This window comes from Camarhynchus parvulus, chromosome 1 (assembly GCF_901933205.1).
Source record: "Camarhynchus parvulus chromosome 1, STF_HiC, whole genome shotgun sequence".
Taxonomy (NCBI): Eukaryota; Metazoa; Chordata; class Aves; order Passeriformes; family Thraupidae; genus Camarhynchus; species Camarhynchus parvulus.
Window position 1 is genome coordinate 111,327,271 of NC_044571.1, and position 19,578 is coordinate 111,346,848.

At 45.3% G+C, this 19,578-nt stretch overlaps 2 protein-coding genes across 3 annotated transcripts in view; one reads left to right on the forward strand and one right to left on the reverse strand.

Annotated features, from left to right (window-relative positions):
* Positions 1-2,137: 2,137 nt before the first annotated feature.
* RIOX2 (ribosomal oxygenase 2) lies at positions 2,138-13,048 on the forward strand. Of its 2 annotated transcripts, none has more exons than XM_030945107.1 (10): positions 2,138-2,208; positions 4,646-5,081; positions 6,170-6,289; positions 6,833-6,961; positions 7,714-7,817; positions 9,585-9,687; positions 9,996-10,161; positions 10,554-10,642; positions 11,787-11,897; positions 12,810-13,048. In XM_030945107.1, the coding sequence occupies exons 2-10, from the start codon at positions 4,650-4,652 to the stop codon at positions 12,966-12,968; spliced, it is 1,413 nt and encodes a 470-aa protein (XP_030800967.1). In that variant the 5' UTR covers positions 2,138-2,208; positions 4,646-4,649; the 3' UTR covers positions 12,969-13,048. The 2 variants fall into 2 exon arrangements, with proteins under 2 accessions (XP_030800967.1, XP_030800975.1); XM_030945115.1 differs by lacking the exon at positions 2,138-2,208 and adding an exon at positions 3,117-3,153.
* A 485-nt stretch (positions 13,049-13,533) lies between these two features.
* The window catches only part of CRYBG3 (crystallin beta-gamma domain containing 3), an 81,708-nt gene continuing 75,663 nt past the window's right edge, over positions 13,534-19,578 (reverse strand). The window contains exons 19-22 of the mRNA XM_030945093.1: positions 17,719-17,842; positions 16,333-16,491; positions 15,913-16,072; positions 13,534-15,401 (exon numbers count right to left, since the gene is read on the reverse strand). Coding sequence (XP_030800953.1) covers positions 15,313-15,401; positions 15,913-16,072; positions 16,333-16,491; positions 17,719-17,842 — 532 coding nt within the window. The 3' untranslated portion in view covers positions 13,534-15,312. The remainder of the gene's footprint in view (positions 15,402-15,912; positions 16,073-16,332; positions 16,492-17,718; positions 17,843-19,578) is intronic.

Genomic DNA, 19,578 nt, shown 5'->3' on the forward strand with positions numbered 1-19,578 from the left:
GCCTAAGCCACTCTCTGGTTTCTTTATTTTATTTATTTATTTATTTTTCTTGTTTAATTTACTTATTTTCTTTGTCCCATCTTGTTTGCTCAGAGCATGGTTGATGTCACTTAACGTTTTCAAAGAGCTGCATTTGTCAAGCTCCCAGTTCCAGAGCTGGAGAAGTGGTGACATGGTGCCTGCTGAGTGACTGAAATCTCACGGAGTCAGTGGGACAGATCGCTGCCAAACAAATGTATCAGAGCTGAGACAGCTTTGATACTTTTCCAGGAAATCCTGTCATGGAAAGCAGAACCATACCAGGAATGACAATGCTGGGAATGCAAAGCCAAAGGACACACAGGCTTTGGCAACAGTAAGAGCACACCAGAGCTCCAGCTGAGCAGATGTATAGTGTAGCTGTGTATAAAAATACACCATCACAGCCTTGCTCCTGCACTGCCTTTGTGAGGCATCCTGCACAGATGCTCCAGATTGCCTCAGAAGATCCCATCTAGTTGCTCCAGATGTGTCTTCTAAACTTTTCACATGAACTAATATAACATCATTGTTTTCACATATTTACCTGCCCTACAAGAAGAAATATTTATTGTGTAGCCAACAGTGAAGCCTCATCCTCCAATGGAGAAAAGACTCCAAATCAGTTCCCTTTTCTAAATTCCTTGCAGGATTTGCAGCAGCAGAAGCCCTGCAGCACAGCATGCATGAGCCCTGTGTAGGCTGCAGCAAACTGGTCCTCTCATGGGGGGTGTGGAGAGATTCCTGCCTGCATTTACCTTCCAGGCACATCTGTGCAGGGGCCAGAGAGCTGCAGAGCTTGCTTTTGGTGGAGAAAGCTGTTTTTATGGATGAAACCATTGGCCAGGGGTTCTCCTCACCCAGAGTATTGGGCAGGGACACCTTTCATTAAACCAGGATGCTCAGACCTGATCCTGAGCACTTCCAGGGATGGGATATTCATATTTTCTCTGGACAACCTGTGCCAGGGCCTTGCCAACCTCACAGTAAAGAATTTTTTTTTCTAATATCCAATCTAATCCCCCTCACTTTCAGTTTGAAGCCATTCCCCCTTGTCCTGTCACTACATGCTCTTGTAAATGATGATGACATTTAACTCCATGCTTTTACAGAAAAGCTTATAATTTTTATTTTATTAATAACAGGGATGATATCAGGATAAATTAAGCTTTAAAAATCTATTGCTTGTATAAATAGTAAAGGATAACAAACAGTATTTCAACAAACTATTTCTTGTCTAGAGGGTGCTAGAGGGCTGGCTAAGCTCCCATGACCCTGTGAAGTGTGTGTTAACTTCCTGACAGGTATGGTAATAAATACTTTCAGTCCATTTGTCTCTGCAGACCAGCACGGAAGTCTTTAAAAAGGTTTTCACGAGTATTTCCCATTCCTGCTGGTGTTGCAGCCAGTCCCATGCGTGGGTTTTATATCCCACAGCATTTAGTGTGAGTTAAAGCACCACAGGCATGATGTAAATACACACTAGGTGAGTGTTCATCCCGATGGCACTCAGGCAGTCATGCTGAGGGTACTCTGTGGATTTCTGGAGCACAAATAACAGCTTGTCACAATTTCTGTCACCAGCTGAGGTGCAGGATGTGGCCTCACTATTTTTAACATCTGCTGCTACACCCATCTGTAATAAAGAAACATCCTGTGGGTGTTAGTGTAGGTGATGCAAACTTTTAAGTCCGGACAACTTCATTCTTAAAGGTTTTATAGTTCTTCAAACGATCAGTACACAAGATTAAAGCTTTAGCAAAGCCTACCTAACATCTTTTCCTGAAGTCATTAGCCAGTGTAAACTAAGCCATTAACAGGCCTCTTTAGTAAAGGTAATTAAAAATACTTCTGAAACTTTTCATGTGCTCGGTAGGGATTCTGAAGATTTCTTTGGGGGAGCTTCAGAGAGACTCTGGAACAGGATTTTGGTCCAGGAAAAGATCGCGCAGCTAAAGCCCAGACACTGTTGTGTGTACAAAGCAAAATTTAATGCTCCGAATAACTTCAGCGGAGACACCGTTGCGTTCCCATTGGAATACACACAGGAATTACACCGGAGCAGCGCAGCATTTCCTCCCGGCCGCCCGGAAGCGTCTCCTCCCGTGACCCCCAGCGCGGCAGCGGCACATCCTGCCCCGGGGACAGCCCGGCCCCGATCCGATCCATCCCCTCCCTCCCGCCCGCAGGGTGAGTGCGGGGCTGCGGCAAGGGCAGGGCAAGGACGGGGAGGGCAAGGCAGGGGAGGGGCGGCGGAGCTGCGTGTGCCCGGAGCCGCCGTGCCCGCCTGTGTTCCCGCTGCTTCTCACGGAGATGCCGGGCCGAGCGGGAACACGCGTTGTGTCCCTGTGCGAGTGGCACTGGTGACCACAGCTGTCCCCGAGCGAGGCGGGAGCGGCCCCTTGTGCTGCTCGGTTCCTGCTCCAGCCGTGCCGAGAAGGACCCGGGGTGTGGGGAGGTGAAGAGCGGGCCCGCAGGCGGCCATGCGGAGCCTGTCCGGGATCGTGTCCCGGGCTGCACCCAAAGCAGCGGGGCCTGAGGGAGGGAGGGAGGGGATCCTGCCCCGTGAGACCCCAGCCGGAGAGCTGCACCCGGCTCCAGCGTCCCCAGCACGGGAAGCACCGGGAACTGATGGAGCGAATCCAGAGGATGCCACCAAAATGATCGGAGAGCTGCAGCTTCTCTGCTGTGAGCACAGGCTGAGAGGGCCGGGCTGGTTCAGCAGGCTCTCCAGGGATATTTTTGCAGCCTTTCAGTACTTCAGTGCTGTAAGAGAGACAGAGAAAAGACTTTTTACCAGGGACTGTAGCAACAGGACAGGGGGGAATGGTTTTACATTGTGAGGGGGTAGGTTTAGATTAGATACAGGGGAGGATTTTTTCTGGTGAGGGTGGTGAGGCCCTGACAGCTTGTCCAGAGAAGTTGTGGCTGCCCCATCCCTGGAAGTTCAAGGCCAGGTTGAATAAGGCTTTGACCAAATGGATTGAGTGAAAGGTGATCTCTTCCAACCCAAACCAATCCTTGGTTTGCAGTTGTAATAAGTAACCAAACACTACAGAGAAACACATGGTGTAAATGAAGCAGAGTTCTGTGAACAGTACCTGTGTGGATTTAACTTCATTAGATCAATTTGAGGTGAGCTGAGAAGTTGAAATGATGGCTTTAGGTCTGGAATTCAAATCCATCAATTCAGGGTTGGTTGCATTTGTGTTCCTGACATTTGGGGAGCACCAGTTTTAGATCCTAGTGCCAGCAGCATCTTCAGATCTTGCTGCCAACCAGGGACTAATTTTCAGTCTTTAATTTTTTTAAGCATTCCCTTGCCTCATGTAGAACAGTGGCTTTCTGCTGCTGGGAATGTCCGTCCTGCTGCGAAGGTGGTGATGTGAATTCCCTCCTGCAGGACTGAGGAGACCATGGGTTACTGTTGAGGGACAGGCTGCTCCAGGAACTGCTGGTGAAGATTGCCCAGGACCTGGGAGATCTGCAGGGTGTCCTGCTGCGCAGAACTTTGTGCTGCTTGGAAATACCCCCCACAACTAGAATTTAGGTTTCAGGATAAGGAATCTGTGCAGGCAAAAGCATCTCAGTACATTGATGGCATTTGCTTTTGGGAGTAAAGGTGCCATTTTTACTCAGCAGTGCAAGCGTCAGCATGTTCTGCCTCCTCATGGCTTGGCTTCTCAGACTCACCCAGACGTGCCCAGAGTCACTTTGGGTTTGGCTGCCACGCTGTGCTGCTCCAGGGATGGGGCTGGCTCATCCAAAGGATGCTCAGCTCAGCTCCCCAGGCTGCTGCTGCTGCTGCTGCTCTGGGGGAGGAAATGCTGGAGCAGACTCCAGGCAAGTCTGTGTGCACATGGTTTAGACCTACTGCTAACTCAATTTGTGCCTTAACTTTCCTGAGAACTTGGCAGCCAAACCATTTGTGAATTGGCTTTTTTATTCTTGCATAATTCTACACAACATACTGTGGAAAAACAAAGTAAATGACTTTCAGCTTTAAAATTAAATATCTGTACTTGTATGAAAGAATCATTTTTATTCTACATAAAGCACAAAGTTTGACAGCTTGGCAGAAATCAAAGCAGAATCTTGACATTTTGGTTTTTAAAGTGGTACATTTTACAAGTTTTAAGGTTGTAGATTTAGTAATTACATAGCATCAACAGAAAGGCCTAAATGTTCCCTCTTTTGTAAACTGTTACTGTTGAAGGAAGTGTAATAAGAATACAAGTTTCTGATCCTGCCCCCTCTCTCCACCTTGCTCTGCATATTGCCACTGAGTTGATTTTTTTTTTAAATAATTTGCAGCTCTTGCTACATGTCCCCTTGCCCACAGGTTCTTTGTGTGGGTGAGTTCCTGCATTGGTAATGATCCACTGGGTTCCATCACATGTTCTTTAGTACAAACCCAGCTGTGGGGTGTGAGCTCCCAGCAGAGCCCTTTGGAGTTTGCTGAGGTTTGGGAGAGGGCTGGGAGCAGTTAGTGAGCTCCTGGAGCCACAGCTGTGCCCAATATACTGTGATATCCCCCTGGGTGGGGCAGGAGCTGCTGCCCTGGGCCTGTAACCTCTTGAGGTTGTGCTGTTGGCTGATTGTTCTGGGTTTCTCTCCCCTTGGACAGGAAGATGCCCAAGAAGGGAGGGAAGATTGCAGATGTGGCAAAGGAAACACAGGCTCAGTGCAAGAAGCCCAAGTTGGACGCAGCTGCTTCTCCATCGGTCCTGAGTTTTGAGAGCCCAGAGAGCCTCTTCAGGAGCCTGATCTCTCCCATTGAGGAAGAGGAGTTTTTCAGGGACTACTGGGAGCAGAAGCCACTGCTTGTTCAGAGGAATGATGTGCTGGTGGCTGCTTACTACCAGTCCCTGTTCCAGCTGTCCCACCTGCAGGAGCTGTGCCGCCAGGGCCTGCACTACGGGCGAGATGTGAATGTCTGCAGGTGTGTCAGTGGGAAAAAAAAGGTTTTAAATAAAGAAGGTAGAGTGAATTACATGCAGCTGAGGAAGGATTTTGACCAGAAGAAGGCAACAATACAGTTTCATCAACCTCAGAGATTTAAGGTGGGATTGTTTCATTGTAATTAATGCAATTAATGCTTGCTTTATAATGTGGTGTGGCTTTTGCTGAGTGGCACTAGACATGGTTTCATATCTGCCCCAGGGGAGGTTGGCATTGATGACCTGCTGGAATCTTTACAGGAACTGTATTAAAACACAGTTTTTACTTCTGCACTGCTCATCATGTTTCAGTGCTCTGCAGTTAGAGCAAAGTCTGATTCATGCTATAATGTTTTTCTGTAGTATTAAGTGTGCTTTTAAAATGCATATATGATAATTAGGCATTTGTGCTTAAGTTATCTCTTCTTCTCCACTTTTTCCTTGTGCAAACAGGGATTTTTGTACCACTTCCCCTTAATCAAGGATGAGGTGTGAAACCATGTCAGGTACTTCTGGGACACTCCACCATTCCTGCCAATGGATTAGCATTGAATTGCACCATGGAAGTGACCACCCCATTTTAGCTGAGTGTCCTCTGTCTTTGTGCATGGGAAGGAGACAGTGGTGCTGCACTGTTGTAAAGGACTTGGATACTTGTAGGTACTTTGACTTAGGCAGTCCTTTTTGTCCCAAGGTGTCAGCACAGTCTAAGGCCCAAATAAGGACCCAAATACCCAGCTGAGTCCCACGTGTAGTCTCACTGACGGATCCCAGTTGTTGGCATCTCTTGATGTTTCCCTGTCTCATGTTGGGTATGAATGAGTAAAGTTTGTGCTTGAGCACAAACAATTGGAGTCACTTGGAAAAGGTGTCTAACCTTTGTGGTATTCTCTGTTTGATGAGATGAGGGTGGTTTATTCTGTCTAGGCTCATTTTTGCCTGGTTTTGCAGCCTGAAGTTGGTACAGGGAAGAGAGCAAACATCAGTGTTCTGTTGAGGCACCAGAGTTTTTGGCTCAGCCATTACTTTCATGGCAGATCTCCTTTGCGTACAGTGCTTGCCTTGAGGAGAAGCTGCTTCCCAGGCTCTGTGTTCCTGTGGGGATGTCACCATTCTTCCCCAGTGACGGGCTGGTGGCAGCCAGGCTTGGCTGACCTCTTCAGTACTAACAGCATCTTCTAACAGCATCTTTTTTTTTTTTTTTTTAATAGGAGGAGCTGTGGAAGATTCAGGAGAAGCTGGAGTGTTACTTTGGGTCTCTGGTGGGCTCCAATGTTTACATCACTCCCCAGGGGTCTCAGGGCCTTCCCCCTCACTATGATGATGTCGAGGTAAGACAGCACCACCATGTCTGAGGGACCCTTTGTGGGCTTCTCTGTGTGTGCTTCCACCTCTCCCCCACAATAAACATTCTAGAAAGAGTTCTGGTTTTCCACTGAAAACTTGGGGTAATTATTTGCAAGTGTTTCCTTTTAAATGTTTGTACTAATAGTAATGGCTAAGTTTAAGTGACTGGAGAGGAATGGGGATTTTGAAATTCAGGATAAAGCAGATCACACTTCACAACTCTCTGCTGTCTCTAAATAGAGTACAAGAATTTGGTTCAAAGGTAAATTTGTGCATTTAGATATCTAAGAGGTGATATGAAAGGAATTGTATTTGCTGTGCTGGGGAGTAGCTGGGAGCAGGGCAGGAGAAAATCAGTATTTGTCAGAAAAGCAACCTCTGCCAGTATTTCTGTCCCTGGTTCTCGCTTGGTTCCACAGACTTGGCAAGTCAGAGGATAAATTAAAATACCGGGTGAGCTGGGTGTGTGAGGGGCAGCAGGGCTTCCTTAGGCCCCCCAGAAAGTTTGGATTCATGGTCTTCTGCAGGTGTTCATCCTCCAGCTGGAAGGAGAGAAGCACTGGAGGCTCTACAAACCAACGGTGCCTTTGGCTCGGGAGTACAACGTTGAGCCAGAAGAGAGGATTGGGAGTCCCACACATGAATTCATATTAAAGGTATTATAATCTTATTGCTTCAGGTGGGCTGGGATGTGGTAGCAAGAAAAGTAATCATGCTTGGTAGGCTCTTAGAAGTAGCTGATGTGACCAAGTTTAAGGACCATAAGGTTAAAATGGAATCAGATTTCATCAGTATTGCTTTGTGACCTTTCTCTTTGTGCTGGTGTTCATAGGAAAAGGCATGAGTAAACTGATTTTTCCTTTGTAGAGACAATTCAATGTGCTTTGCACTTCTTTCTTGTCTCAACTTCCCCAGTCTCTGTTATTCTCTGTGGAGATATTTAATTTACATAGATGAGAGAAGATAGGGGAGGAGGAAGGTTCTATTTTTTTTAAGTGTTTTAACCAAAATTTGCAGACTATTTGGCTTTTCTTGTGAAACACTGACCTTTTCTTTTGATATGATCTGACCAAATTCCCAGGGCACTGAATTACCTGCAGATTCATCTCAGCTGATTCTTTGTCCCCTTGCTGCAGCTCAGCAGGACTGTGCATGTTCTAGCATGTTAAAAGCTCGTGTGCAGACAGGTGTAGAGCAAATATTGACAGTAGGTTGGAAAATTTGAGGAGTTGGACTTCAGGCTTAGAGTGCTTTATGTTATTAAAGTGTACATTGGAGACTTGCTCAGTTTTGTGAGTTTGAAAGAATATATATTGTCAGTCTGTCTGCTTAGTGTTATTTTCTCTGGACTACAGTAAGGTTTGTCCAAGTGGCCTAAATGTATCAATTCTCTTTGATTTTCCTGCAGCCAGGTGACTTGCTGTACTTCCCAAGAGGGACTATTCACCAGGCTGACACTCCTCATGGGATCTCCCACTCGACACACGTGACCATCAGCACCTACCAGAACAAGTAATTCCTCTTTATTTCTTGTTTTGTATGGCTTTCCTCTGCCAGGTGATGTTTGTGAGTAGTACAGACCTGAAGCTGGTGTTTCAAAGAAGTGATGTCCTGTTTCTTAAAAAAAATAACCTTGTAATGAGCTCTGCTTGGGTCTTTCCTGTGTTCATCTCATGCAGCCCTTGTGTGGTTTGTTTTCCTGTGGGTATCACAGGGGGATAGGGCATGCCAGCTTCCCCCAGGGATGTGGTGACATGGAATATAGGCAGATACCCTGCTATTACATAGGTGCCCTGCTGTCAGGGACAGAATCTGAGTGTTGAGGTAGCAGTAACTGAAGGTTTGGGGGGGGACGGAGGGGAGTGAGACCATTATTATTTGAAGCAGCCTCTTTGCCAGGTTTTCATGCAGCAAGCTTGATTGCTTTTTAATTGCTTTATTTATTATTTACCAGCTGGAGACTTTAATGTGGAAGATAATGTTACATCTGCAAACTCACTGTTGTCTGTAAAAAACCCCTCACCAGTGGCTGAAGTTGCTGTTCATTTCATAATCCAGATAAAGAGCCATGGGTTATTCCTTTTATCAGCTTTCCTCCTGTATTTGATGGTCACCCACACCTCTTCAGACAAATTCTTCCATGCAAATATTCTCTGCTAATCTGTGTTTTTCATTTTCTACCCCATGCATGAGAGTCAGATTTCTTTTGACACAGGTCAGGTCCTTGTCCTCCCCATTGAAACATTGTTATCACACAGGGGAAAATGCTGCTGCTGCCACCTTATCAGCTCTCAGGTGCTGGGCTTGGAGTTATTGGCCTGACTTAGGAATTGGGAAGGATTTCTGTCAGCTGCAGAACAGGGCAGAACAAGTCTGGGCATATTTTAGGTGAGACAAATCTCTAACCATCAGCTGTGCTGCTGTGGAAACCCAGGGTGTCAGTGCTGCTGGTCACTCCTCTGTGGCCAGTGTGCACAGCAGGGTTTGTCCAGCTTGATCTGTAGGGATTTATTGGGTGCTGGGAAGCCAAGGATTCAGCTCCTTCTAATGGGATTGCTGGAGATTGTGTGGAATCAGTGCAGTTTCTCCATGGCTGCACCAGCCCAGGGCCAGTCCAGTGCGTGACTTGTCAGGAGCACGTTCCCTGGGGATGTCTGCCATGGCTGAGCAGGGAGCAGCAAAAGCTTCAAGACTGCTCTTCTTCCCAAGTTAAAAAGTGGAATCACCATCCATTAAGGTTATTGGCAGTGAAGTGTAAGAGCCTTCCTCTGGCCCTGCTGTCAGCAAGTGAAGGTAAAATAAGCAGCAGTCTTGGTGGTTTGATTGGGCTTGTAGATGGAAGTATGATGTGGAAACATTTCCTTGGAAAATTGAAGAGAATTTGAAAATAGCTGTGGAGGCGGCACTTAGAGGTATTTTTAGGCACCAAGATAAAAGGGACATCTCTGTGTAAGCAGAGTTTGTCTGGACCAGATCCCAGCAGGCACAGAGGTGTGCATGTGTGGGATAAGCAGGGCAGTTTGGAAGAGCAGTGAGTAGCTGAAGACATTTGGGAACTGAGGGCAAGAGAAGCACTAAGAAGTAAATGTCCAATTCCTTTTATTGACCAGAGTTCTTTCTTCCCACTGGGTGGCAGACAATGAATCATTTGAGTAGACATAATAAAAAAAACAGGAGACTTTAATAATTGTTCTATATATTAACTAGTTAGGAACAATAGATTTTTTTTTGTTTCAGTGAACTATTTCAGTGATGTTTTTTCTTCTTCCTGTCCTTCAGCTCTTGGGGAGACTTCTTACTGGATGCAATTCCTGGCCTGGTGTTTGATACAGCAAAAGAGGATATGGCACTAAGGACAAGCATTCCAAGGCAACTGCTCATGGTTAGTGCAGGTGGGACTCAGGGAATAATGGTGCATCCAGGTGATCTGTCAGACAGAAAAAGTTCTGTCAGGCCAAGCTTCTGAATCTTTAGGCCAGTGAAGCTGTGAATTGTTGTGGAACATCCTTATGGTGGTCCTGTCCTCCTGCTTCAGCTTTGATGTGTGAACAGCTCTTGGGGAATGTGTAAACGAAACAAAGCTTGGTTTGGGACTGAGCAAAGATAAGAGAGGAGTGTCCAGGTTTTCACTGCTTTGCTGCACTGCTTTAGGCCTGGTTTGTTCAGCTCAAATCCTTTGTGGATGTTTAGCAGGTGAACACAGCTGACTGCACCAAGAAGCTGAGCAGCCTTCTGAGAAGGCTTGCAGACAGCCTGGAGAGCTCCAGGGAGCTGAGATCATCCGACATGAAGAAGGATTTCATCACGCACCGGTTGCCGCCATGCCTGGGATGTGACTCTGATCCTTTGACTCCAGGTAGAGTTTGAACTTCCCAAAGCTGGCTGATGTGATGGTGGTGCCTGAGTCTGCCTCTTAAAACTTGTAGCATTTTGTGGCAGGCCAGGATCACAGTCTGGGCCCTGCTTTGTGTGGTGCTTGGCTCTGTGTGTGTTTGCACACCTCTCTTGCTCAATTCCCGGTGTCTGGTAGGAGAGATGACCTCTTTCCCTTAGACTGAAATAAAGGTTATCCTAAAATTTAAAAATCTTTCTCATTTCTCTTTCCAACACAAGTTTGAGAACTTGTGGCTGTGGAAACACAGGTTAACAAAAAAATCTGGCTACGAGAGAATGGGTAACGCACAGGGGGCTCAATTTGTATCATGTCTGGTTTTCTTCCTTTTCTAAGGGAGAATTTGTTCTTCTTAGGTGGGAAATTGCCAAAAATAGATAGCAAAATCAGACTACAGTTTAGAGACCATGCTGTCATCACTGTGGAACCAGATCAAGAGAATGCTGTAAGTACAAGAAGCCCCCTGTGTATGCTTGGGGTGGGGAGTGGGAGGCACGTGAATTGTTGCACTCTTGTGCTAAAAGGGTTGTGCAGTTCTGCCTGGTTGCATCCTGCATCCCATTATTGCTGTTAGGAGATCCCTAGGCTGTTTGCTGAGCACATTCCAGCCTTCTGGAGGGAGGTACAGAATTATATTGTCTGTGATTCTGAATCATGTGGGGAGTAGGTCATTACAGCAGCTGAAATGGCCTCTGTAGCTCTGGATAATAGATTTTTTTTTTTTAGATCTTTGTATTTAAGAATATGAAGAAGTTATACAATTAGGATTCTTGAAAAGAAGGGGGAATTCTCTTGGTTGCATTTAGTCTTCACAACTGAGTTATCTTTGTACCTAAGTAGGTGACAGTGGCACTTATAAAATGTTCCACAACATAGATAGTGGCATTTTATATCATTCTGTGTTTACTTACTGCTCATCTGTGAGGGTTTATTAGTATGAAATTAGAGAAGTGCTTTTTTGTTATCTTAATTTAAAATTAATTAAAAAAAATGGGGAGGGGGAACACACACAGGATGGGTTATCTTGTAAAAGTTTTTTTGGGTTTTTTTGTGGTTGTTTTTTTTTTGTTTTGTTTGTTTTCTTTATGAGTGGAATGTGTCCCTTCAAGAAAAACATACCAGAACTTTTTGATTTTTCTCCTCCATTTTATTTGTGTCCACATTGCTGTGAGACTGTGTAGGGTTTGGAAACTTTTTTTCCAATTTTATTGCACAGCCTTGACCAAGGACTGATAATGGGCATGTGATTTTTAAGAGACAGATCAGTCTCAGACTGGAGACTGATTGATGCACACCTGTTCATTAAGACTTTTCAGGAGAGGTGCCTTAAATGGGCTTTTTTCTACACAGCATCATTCCTGTGACTCCAGCAGGGTCAGTTTAAAGGCAGAAAGTTGTAAACAGATTTTTCAGAGGTGTTTTGGAGAGTCCCTTCTTGCTGTGGAGGTGGTTCTTGGGTCATTCACAGTTGAGAAGGTGATGACTTGCTTTCCTTGCTGTAGCAGTGGCCTCTGGAATTAAGGAGCTGGCACTGGAGTGAGGTGAGGGTGAGGATCACCTGTGACCATTTTCTTCCTGCTGTCTTTTAGGATGAAATTCGCAGGGACATGGTTTATGTGTATCATTCCTTAAAGAACAGGAGAGAAACTCACATGATGGGGACAGAGGATGACACTGCCAGTGAGGATGGCCTGGCACAGGTTTGTTCCTGCAAACACACCCCAAAATTTATTTTGCCACTGTGGGTTTGGCTGTGTTCTTCAGCACTCACAGTTTTTCAGCCCATTCCCAGAGTACCAGGATGAGCTGAAGCTGCAACCCAGGCAGTGAACAGTAGAACTAACTAATGTGATCTCATGCTTAATTAAACATTTGAGATGCTAATGGGATATCTTGTGCACGCCCCATGGCCCAGTTAGCAAAGCTGCTGGAGCAACTAAAAGCTTCTCTTACTTGTGTGTCCTTCAGCAGGTCCCGTTGGAGGTTGCTGACAATGTAGCACACATTCCATGGGGATCACTGCACCTCATTTCTGTCATGTTAAACCTGTGTTAGCTCCTGTAGCCACTGGAACACCCTGTGTAGGGCTGCTCACTTCAGCCTGGGGGCAGGTCAGCACTGGGAGTGAAGAACTCACTCTTCTAAAATGTAATTCAGGTCTGCACAACTCCACCAAAGAGCAGAGCACAGCCTGGCCTTGGCTTGGCCATTGCTGCAAGGCTGTTATTGTCCTTTTGAGGTAAATCTCACTGCTCCTTTAGAACTGAGGCTGGACACTGGTACCTGAGCTGCACATAGATATCCCAGGACCTTCCTTCCTGCCCTTAAAAAAGAGAAGAGGGTAAATTTAAATTTTTTTTTCTTCTGTGTGGAAACCACAGGAGGCTGTCACATGTTCTATAAACATCCATCCTTGTAAAATGTGCTACAGCATGGAAGAGTTACCTCTAAGTAAAATAACTCTTATCTTTTGGAGGCTGCTCCCATGAACAGGAGTGTGCTGTGGGAATTGAGCACATTCCTGCTGCTCCCCCCCACAGCCTCACACACTGGTGTGTAATAAAGTCACTGCACTTTGCTGAGGGTTTTTTCTGTCTCTTTTCCCCCGGCAGAGTCACGGGCTGCGGTTCCCTCTGTCATACTTGGATGCATTGAAGCAGATCTGGAGCAGCAGCACTGTTACTGTTAAAGAGCTCAACCTTACCTCAGATGCAGAGAAAGAAAACCTTGCTTTGTCACTCTGGACTGAATGTCTGATTGAAGTTCTTTGATGCTTTTGTGAATTAGCTGCTCCTGGCTATTAGGCATCTCTTGAGACCAAGGTTTATTAAATTAGTTTTTTTTTAATCCATCCAGCCTCTGGTTTGTAGTGCTAAGAGAGCATTGCAGTATCTTGGCTACTTTCTGGTGCCAAATGTTAGCTGTTATTCCACACTTCTGGGAAAATGGACATGGAGAAAAACAGGTAAGTGAGCCACAGCTCCAGGTGTGTGGCTGGATGAAGTCACTCCTCAGTACCCCCAGTGCTCTGGTGTCCCCTTCCCTCTGGAGAGCTGCTGGGAGGTGGAGAACATCTAAAGTTATACATGGAACAGGCTCCAAAGACCTTGGGCATAAACCATTAACCTGTTTTTTTCATTTGTAAAGTTCATCAGCAGGAAAATCTGTCTGATTGCCCTGACAGAACAAAAGCTTCCTGGTAAAAGCTGCATGTGCTGTTCCCACAGGGAACTTTGCCCAAGAAAACCCCTTTGCCCTCAGATGCTGCCATCCCTGGAATAAGCAAAGAATAATATTTATCCTGTACCTCCCCCAGCACCAATTTCAAGTGAAAGTAACCCAAAAGCCTGTAGCTGGAATCTATATCTTCAGTATTCTCTTGAGTGGGTTTTGATGAGTCTGGTGCAGTTACTTTAATACTTCATTGATTTTTAATATGCAATCTCATGTAACAGCACAGCCACATAGTCAATACACTTATCCCCCTTTTTTGGCTATTGGAAAAGAAATATTTTACAGGAATGTACTCAACATCTGCTGAAAACTATTATTTAGTTTGTTTAAAAAGAATCCAACTGGCAAAATGTTTCTCCTGAAAAGTTTTATACAGTTAAAATATACATGCTTTAGCATTTTACATTCAAGGTCTCTTAAGTACAAAAGCCAGCTTTACTTTGTTATGTAACACTGAGACACCAAGTATGATTTAGTCATTCTTCATTTAAAAAAACTACAACTTTTACACAGGCCTTTAAATTTTCATATAGGAAGTCACATGCAGAACACTTGATGTACTGACTTGTATGGAAAAAAGCTTAACAAGTGCTTTAGTTGAAAAAATATATACATACATTTGAGGATCTTACTCAAACAGCAGATTTATGATAATTTTAGAATGTAAAATAATAAGTGCAAGTAGATTTTTCTTTTTTAAATAGTACTATATAGAACTCCATTTCATACAAAAATAGACATCCATATATTTTATTTCTATGGCAAACTCAGAGTTATGTCTTTGTTTGAGGATGATCCTGTTTGAGTGCCCAGCTGGCATAGCTTTTGGAATCTCAAATAGCTGTCTTCAGCTAACCTGAACTCTTTAAATAGTCCTAGAAATACATACCCTGAATGTACAAATGCTGGAAAAAATATATTTTCAATGAAGATCAATTTAGTGCTGCTGAAGCCAGGGAGCTCAGGGACTTCTCTTCCCCATCAGGTGTTCACAGCCTTCCAAGGGGCTGTGGCTGAGCCAGGAAAAAACTTTTCAAGCAGCACCTGCAGTCAGTGAGGTCTGGCTCTGTTGGAGCATTAGCTTTGGTTGCATAGTGTGGAAATTGAGGAGAGCCCTGGCACTCCAAGCTCTGCCCATCAGTTGTCCTTGGTACCACAATGACCCTGATGTCCCCAAGCTGTGCTGGGACCATGAAGCCAGCCCTGGAGTGCAGCTGCTGGCACCTTTGGGAATACATGCCAAGGTGAGTTGGTTTTGGTGCTGTTAAAAGCAGAGAAGACAAAGCCTTACCAGTATCACTTAGGGGGTGAAAGGCCCCTGTATTGCCTCATTTCACATGCTGAGCTGGAATTCCAGTTCAAAGGTGTCTTTATGAACAAAACAAATTGCATTTTGATGAGAGACATGATTCAGGATCACTTGGAGCCTAAACAGTCTCACTTGGGACATAAAAGCCCAACTCAAGTTCCTTGAAGCTCATCAGTGCATTCACTCCTCAGTGAGCTTCCAGCAGGGTGAGAGGAAGGTAAAGAGAGCATTTCTGAAGAGCCTTTCCCCTCTTATCTCTTGCACTTCCCATGCTGCAGAACCTCTGCCTGCTCTTTTGCATTTACCTTTCATACTTCAGAGGAAGAGTAATGCTGACTTTCACAGGAGCAGCCCCTGCAGAATCAGCTTCCCTGCAGAGAGACATTGGATCAACCTCCCATCTTCCAGATTTGTGCAAAATTCAGTTCTTTTAGGAGCTGGTGCTTGGCATGAAGGAAAACAGGAGTTGCTGCTTATGGTTCCAGTGGTGTGTGACTTCAGTAGTTGGGTACTTTTTTCCCCTCTACATACTGGTAGCCCACAAAAAGTCCATTCTGTGGGGTGGATTTTACTCACAATATTTCAATGTCCCATTTCTGTGAAGGTCTGTTTTCTATTGGCTGATTCATAATGATGTGATTCTTGTCATAGTAATTTCCTCCTTAAAAACAAAAGAAGGTCATGAAGGAAAAGCTTTTGAAAGAAATACTCATAAAAATTACACACCATCTTTGAGAAGTGTGACTAAGTTGGAAAATCAGCTGAAAAATATGAATTCCATGAGGTAGGGGCTGGTGTCTGCAACTGAGCAATGACAGTTTTAACCAGCCTTCTTCTTTTCAACTCCTTTTCTCTTTCTGAGCTATTCTGTAGTTGGTTTTCCTTCACCACTTTGTCTTCTGTAACTTGCAGTCCTTGCCCTCTGCACTATTTAACTCCCCAAAGCACAACAGTTGATCTGATCAAAATAAACCTCTGGAATCAAAAGAGAAAGGTTCCTCCCTGCCCTGCAGTTTCTTGTCCCACTGTCAAGCAACTGGACAGGGAATGTACGAATCAGTTTCTGACCTTAAGACCAAAGGAAAAAAAAAAAAAGCTGGACTATGGAAGTTAACCTTAATCAAGAAACACATGTAAAACCTGTGAGCTTGAGAGTTTTTGTTTTTAAATACCTTTAATATCAAGCACCAGTTGCTCACTGAGGTATGAACTGATGGTTCCATCCTCGTTGAATCTCCACTTTTGCCTGTCCCTCCCATGTTCTGTCCAGAGGGCGACTTTGGCCCCAGGCAGGTCTCTGCCCCCAATGACATCCAGACAGGTATTGTTGGCCTAAGAAACAAAAGGAGAGCAGTGAGATTCAGGCCACAGAGCCTCACTTTTGTGCCTGACTTCTTTCAGGCACTGAGCATATGGCAGTAAATCATGGGAAGCAAGCCAAGAACAGATTATTCAACACCCGACCAGCTGCTTGACCAAAGGTGGTGATCTTTGTTACTTCGTTTTTTTAATGTTAAACCATCAGCTTTTTAAAAAATATTAATAACAGACCATCAAGGGCAGCATTAGCAGAAAACCACTCTGAAACTCACCTTGGACTTGAGGAGGCCCCGGCAGTAGAGCCAGAGCTGGCAGTCGCTGCGGCTGCGCGGGGCCGCGCACACCGAGGCCGCCCGGACGTCTGCCAGGCTCCCAGCCACGCTCAGGTACTTGCCCTGGGCCCTGTTCCTCACCCTCAGGTACACTGCTGGCTGCAACGGGGTGAGGGAAGAGATTTACAACACAGAGAACAAGCAAACTGATGTGAGAGGGCCTCCCCTCCACCATTCTCCCTCCATCTATGTTCAGTCTTTGTTCTCAGTTGAGGACATTCAGTAATTTTTTGGTTGGAAACCAACAGTGCATGTGAAGCACAGTAAGTGGTTTTTCACATGCAGATGGGCAGCTATAAACAGCAATGGCAGATAGGTCTTTTTTCAAAGAATGTAATTATGGCTATAGAACTAATTCCTGTGATCTGCAAATATGCCCAGTTCAGCACATTTCACTCGTTCCAAGGGCAGTAAAGGGGCTGCACTCCATAAGCTTTTAATTCTTGGGACACAGAACTCGCTGAGTTACATATCCAGCAACTTCTGCTCTCACTAACTGGAATATATGGCAGAGAAATGCACCACTGTTTTTGAACATACATGGAAAATAGGGCACTGACCTGGTATCCCTGTTTATTGGTTTACTCAAAAAATAAGGAGGATTTTGCAGGGCTACTGCAGGGTTTGAGCTTTTGCTCTGTTATTCACTGATTTCAGTGCAAATAAAGAGCAGGGAATTACAAAGGGCAGCTCTGTTGGAACCCCAACTCCAGCACAGCTTATTTTCTGTGAGCTTTACATCTTTTTTTTCCATATTAAAACAAACCCTGAGATACAGACAGTAAGGCCTTTCTCCCACCAAGCATCCATAAACAAAACCTGTATCAGTACACGTTTAGCTACCTTTTATGGTTTAGAGACCTGAATCTGAATGAGACTGAAATAGGATTTACCTGGGGTGAGACAGAGAGGGAAAACCTGATGGGAACTGCATGAGCTTTGCCTCTTTTGGAAATCCAGGCCACAGCACAATAAAATTCGCTCTTGTTTCTATTTATGTTAATTATGAAACAAGCCAGTGTGGAATTGGTTTCCTCATTATATTGTTATATGGCAAAAATGTAAAAATAGAGCATCCACAGAACATGCAATTCAGGAAAACAAAACTTGGCACCAAGAAACTGGGAATTATTTCCCTTTAGGAACCTAACACAGATCTCAGTAACTGCTACAAGAGGCATTTTCTGCTTCAGCAATCTTCAGTGGGTCCTTCTGGCTGTCATCATTAGGCCTGATTTAAGGAGTACAACACACCCCAATGTGCTGATACCTGTGCACAAACCCCTGTCCATAAAAACCCCTTTTCCTCACTCAGTCTTACAGTACCTGCTTCACAGGACGAAGGGAGCCAATCACTTTCCAGCCACTGTGTTCACTCCAGTTTGAAATCTCCCTGGGCTCCAGCAGAATCTGCTTGCCTAAAAAATTGCATCCCTCGTAGGCAATCCACCTGGATACACAAAACAGAACGTGAAAGGGCACTTGTTATCCACAGCAAAACTAAACTGTGCTCTTGGAAGCCCCCAAAGCTCTCCACAGTGATGCCTCTCTTTGTGTGCTGCAAAATGCCATCCATTTCAGTGGGATGACTGCCTTCTGTTGAAATTCAGACCTGTTTTCTGTCTGTCTGCCTAAAATTTATAAACTACACTTCCCATCTCCCCTTTCCCCCTCCACTTTTTCCCCCACAAAAAGGAGAACCTCTGCATGAGCCCAGATGGGAATAATGCTGGTTTCAGCCAGGCCTATGTTAGGAAACTAGGGAGCCACACTTGCAGCTTTGCCTGGCTGTGCACATTAATTATGAGAGGATTTCATCTCATATTTTTGTTAGCTTTTTATACAGTTCCACTTGTCTGAAAACACGTTACAGGTATTCACTCCAAACCCCGCAGCCTGCTGCAGCAGATTTTCCTGTCATGAATACACCATGGACATGGACGTGGCTGAGTCCTGTGACACCCAGTTAAAGCACTGGTTCATACAGACCCCTTGTTATCTGGGCATCTGCTCAGTAAATGCTGCTCACAAAGGCAGCCTCAGGAGCACAGATCCCTTCTGTTTGCATCAATAGCATATTGCTGTGTGGACAGTGACTCCTGAATGCCTGACTCAGGAACTGCTCTGAGCACAAAGCAAGTGCTGGTTTCCCAGGTTACCTGTTGTACAGGTCAGCTGCTGGGAACATGAGGGATGGCTGTGCTCTGAGTCAGTGAGAAAACACCCACAGCCTCACAGCACCTGGAACTGCTTTTGCCCAGTGCCCACAGCTCAGAGAAACTGAGAGCCAGCCCTGCTCAGGGCTCCATGGAGGCCCAACTGTGCCAGCTGAGAGCTGCCTGGCAATGAGGCTGGGTCCCTGTTTCTTCAAACAAAGTCCACACCTCCTGACTAGCAGGTATTCAGGGCAGCCTGAGCACTCCTGTGTCTTCCTTATACTCTGAACACATTCCTGGCTTTTTTTCCCTTTGCAATGGTTTCTGTCAAGTCACTGAGAATTCACTGTTAACATTACTCTTGAAGCATGAACAGTCTCATGTGGAATGCAGTTTCAAAGCAGACATCTACAGGGAACAGAGGGGAAAGACTTACAGTGATCACCATCTGAAGCCAGGTTGGTCTCCTGGCATTCAGTGACATAGGCAGAACCCATCTCTCCTCTCACACAGGCTGTGCCACCTCTCCCACACCTCTGAGAACCCCAGTACCCTTTGCCAAGGCAGATTCCAGGTTTGTGCCTTACTGAAGTGGCCAGTAGGCTCAGGAAGGAGCCTTTTACCTAAGCCTGGCAGCAAGATGCCATAGCAGTATTTACATAAATCTTTGCTATTTGCCCAAAGCTGACAGCAGGCTTTGGGACCAGGAGCCAAAAAAGCCTCTAAATCTGCCTTCCTGAACTCTGAATCCCAGATAAGGCAAACAAACCCTCCAGAACATCCCACAATCACCTGACACCCTCAGCCTTTAGGCTACCTGCGTGCTGTGTGGGATGGGGACAGGCTGTGGAAGTCTCCTGTGAACTGTTAAATACACTGATATACTTTACTGAAGAGGTGTGGTGTTCTGTGGCTAACAGAGCACATGGTGCAATGAAAATGACACAGGTAAACCATGGAAAATCAACACTAAAAATCAACACACCAGAAATCTCTTGCACAGCTCAACTCAGCTCAGACTTCCCCCTGA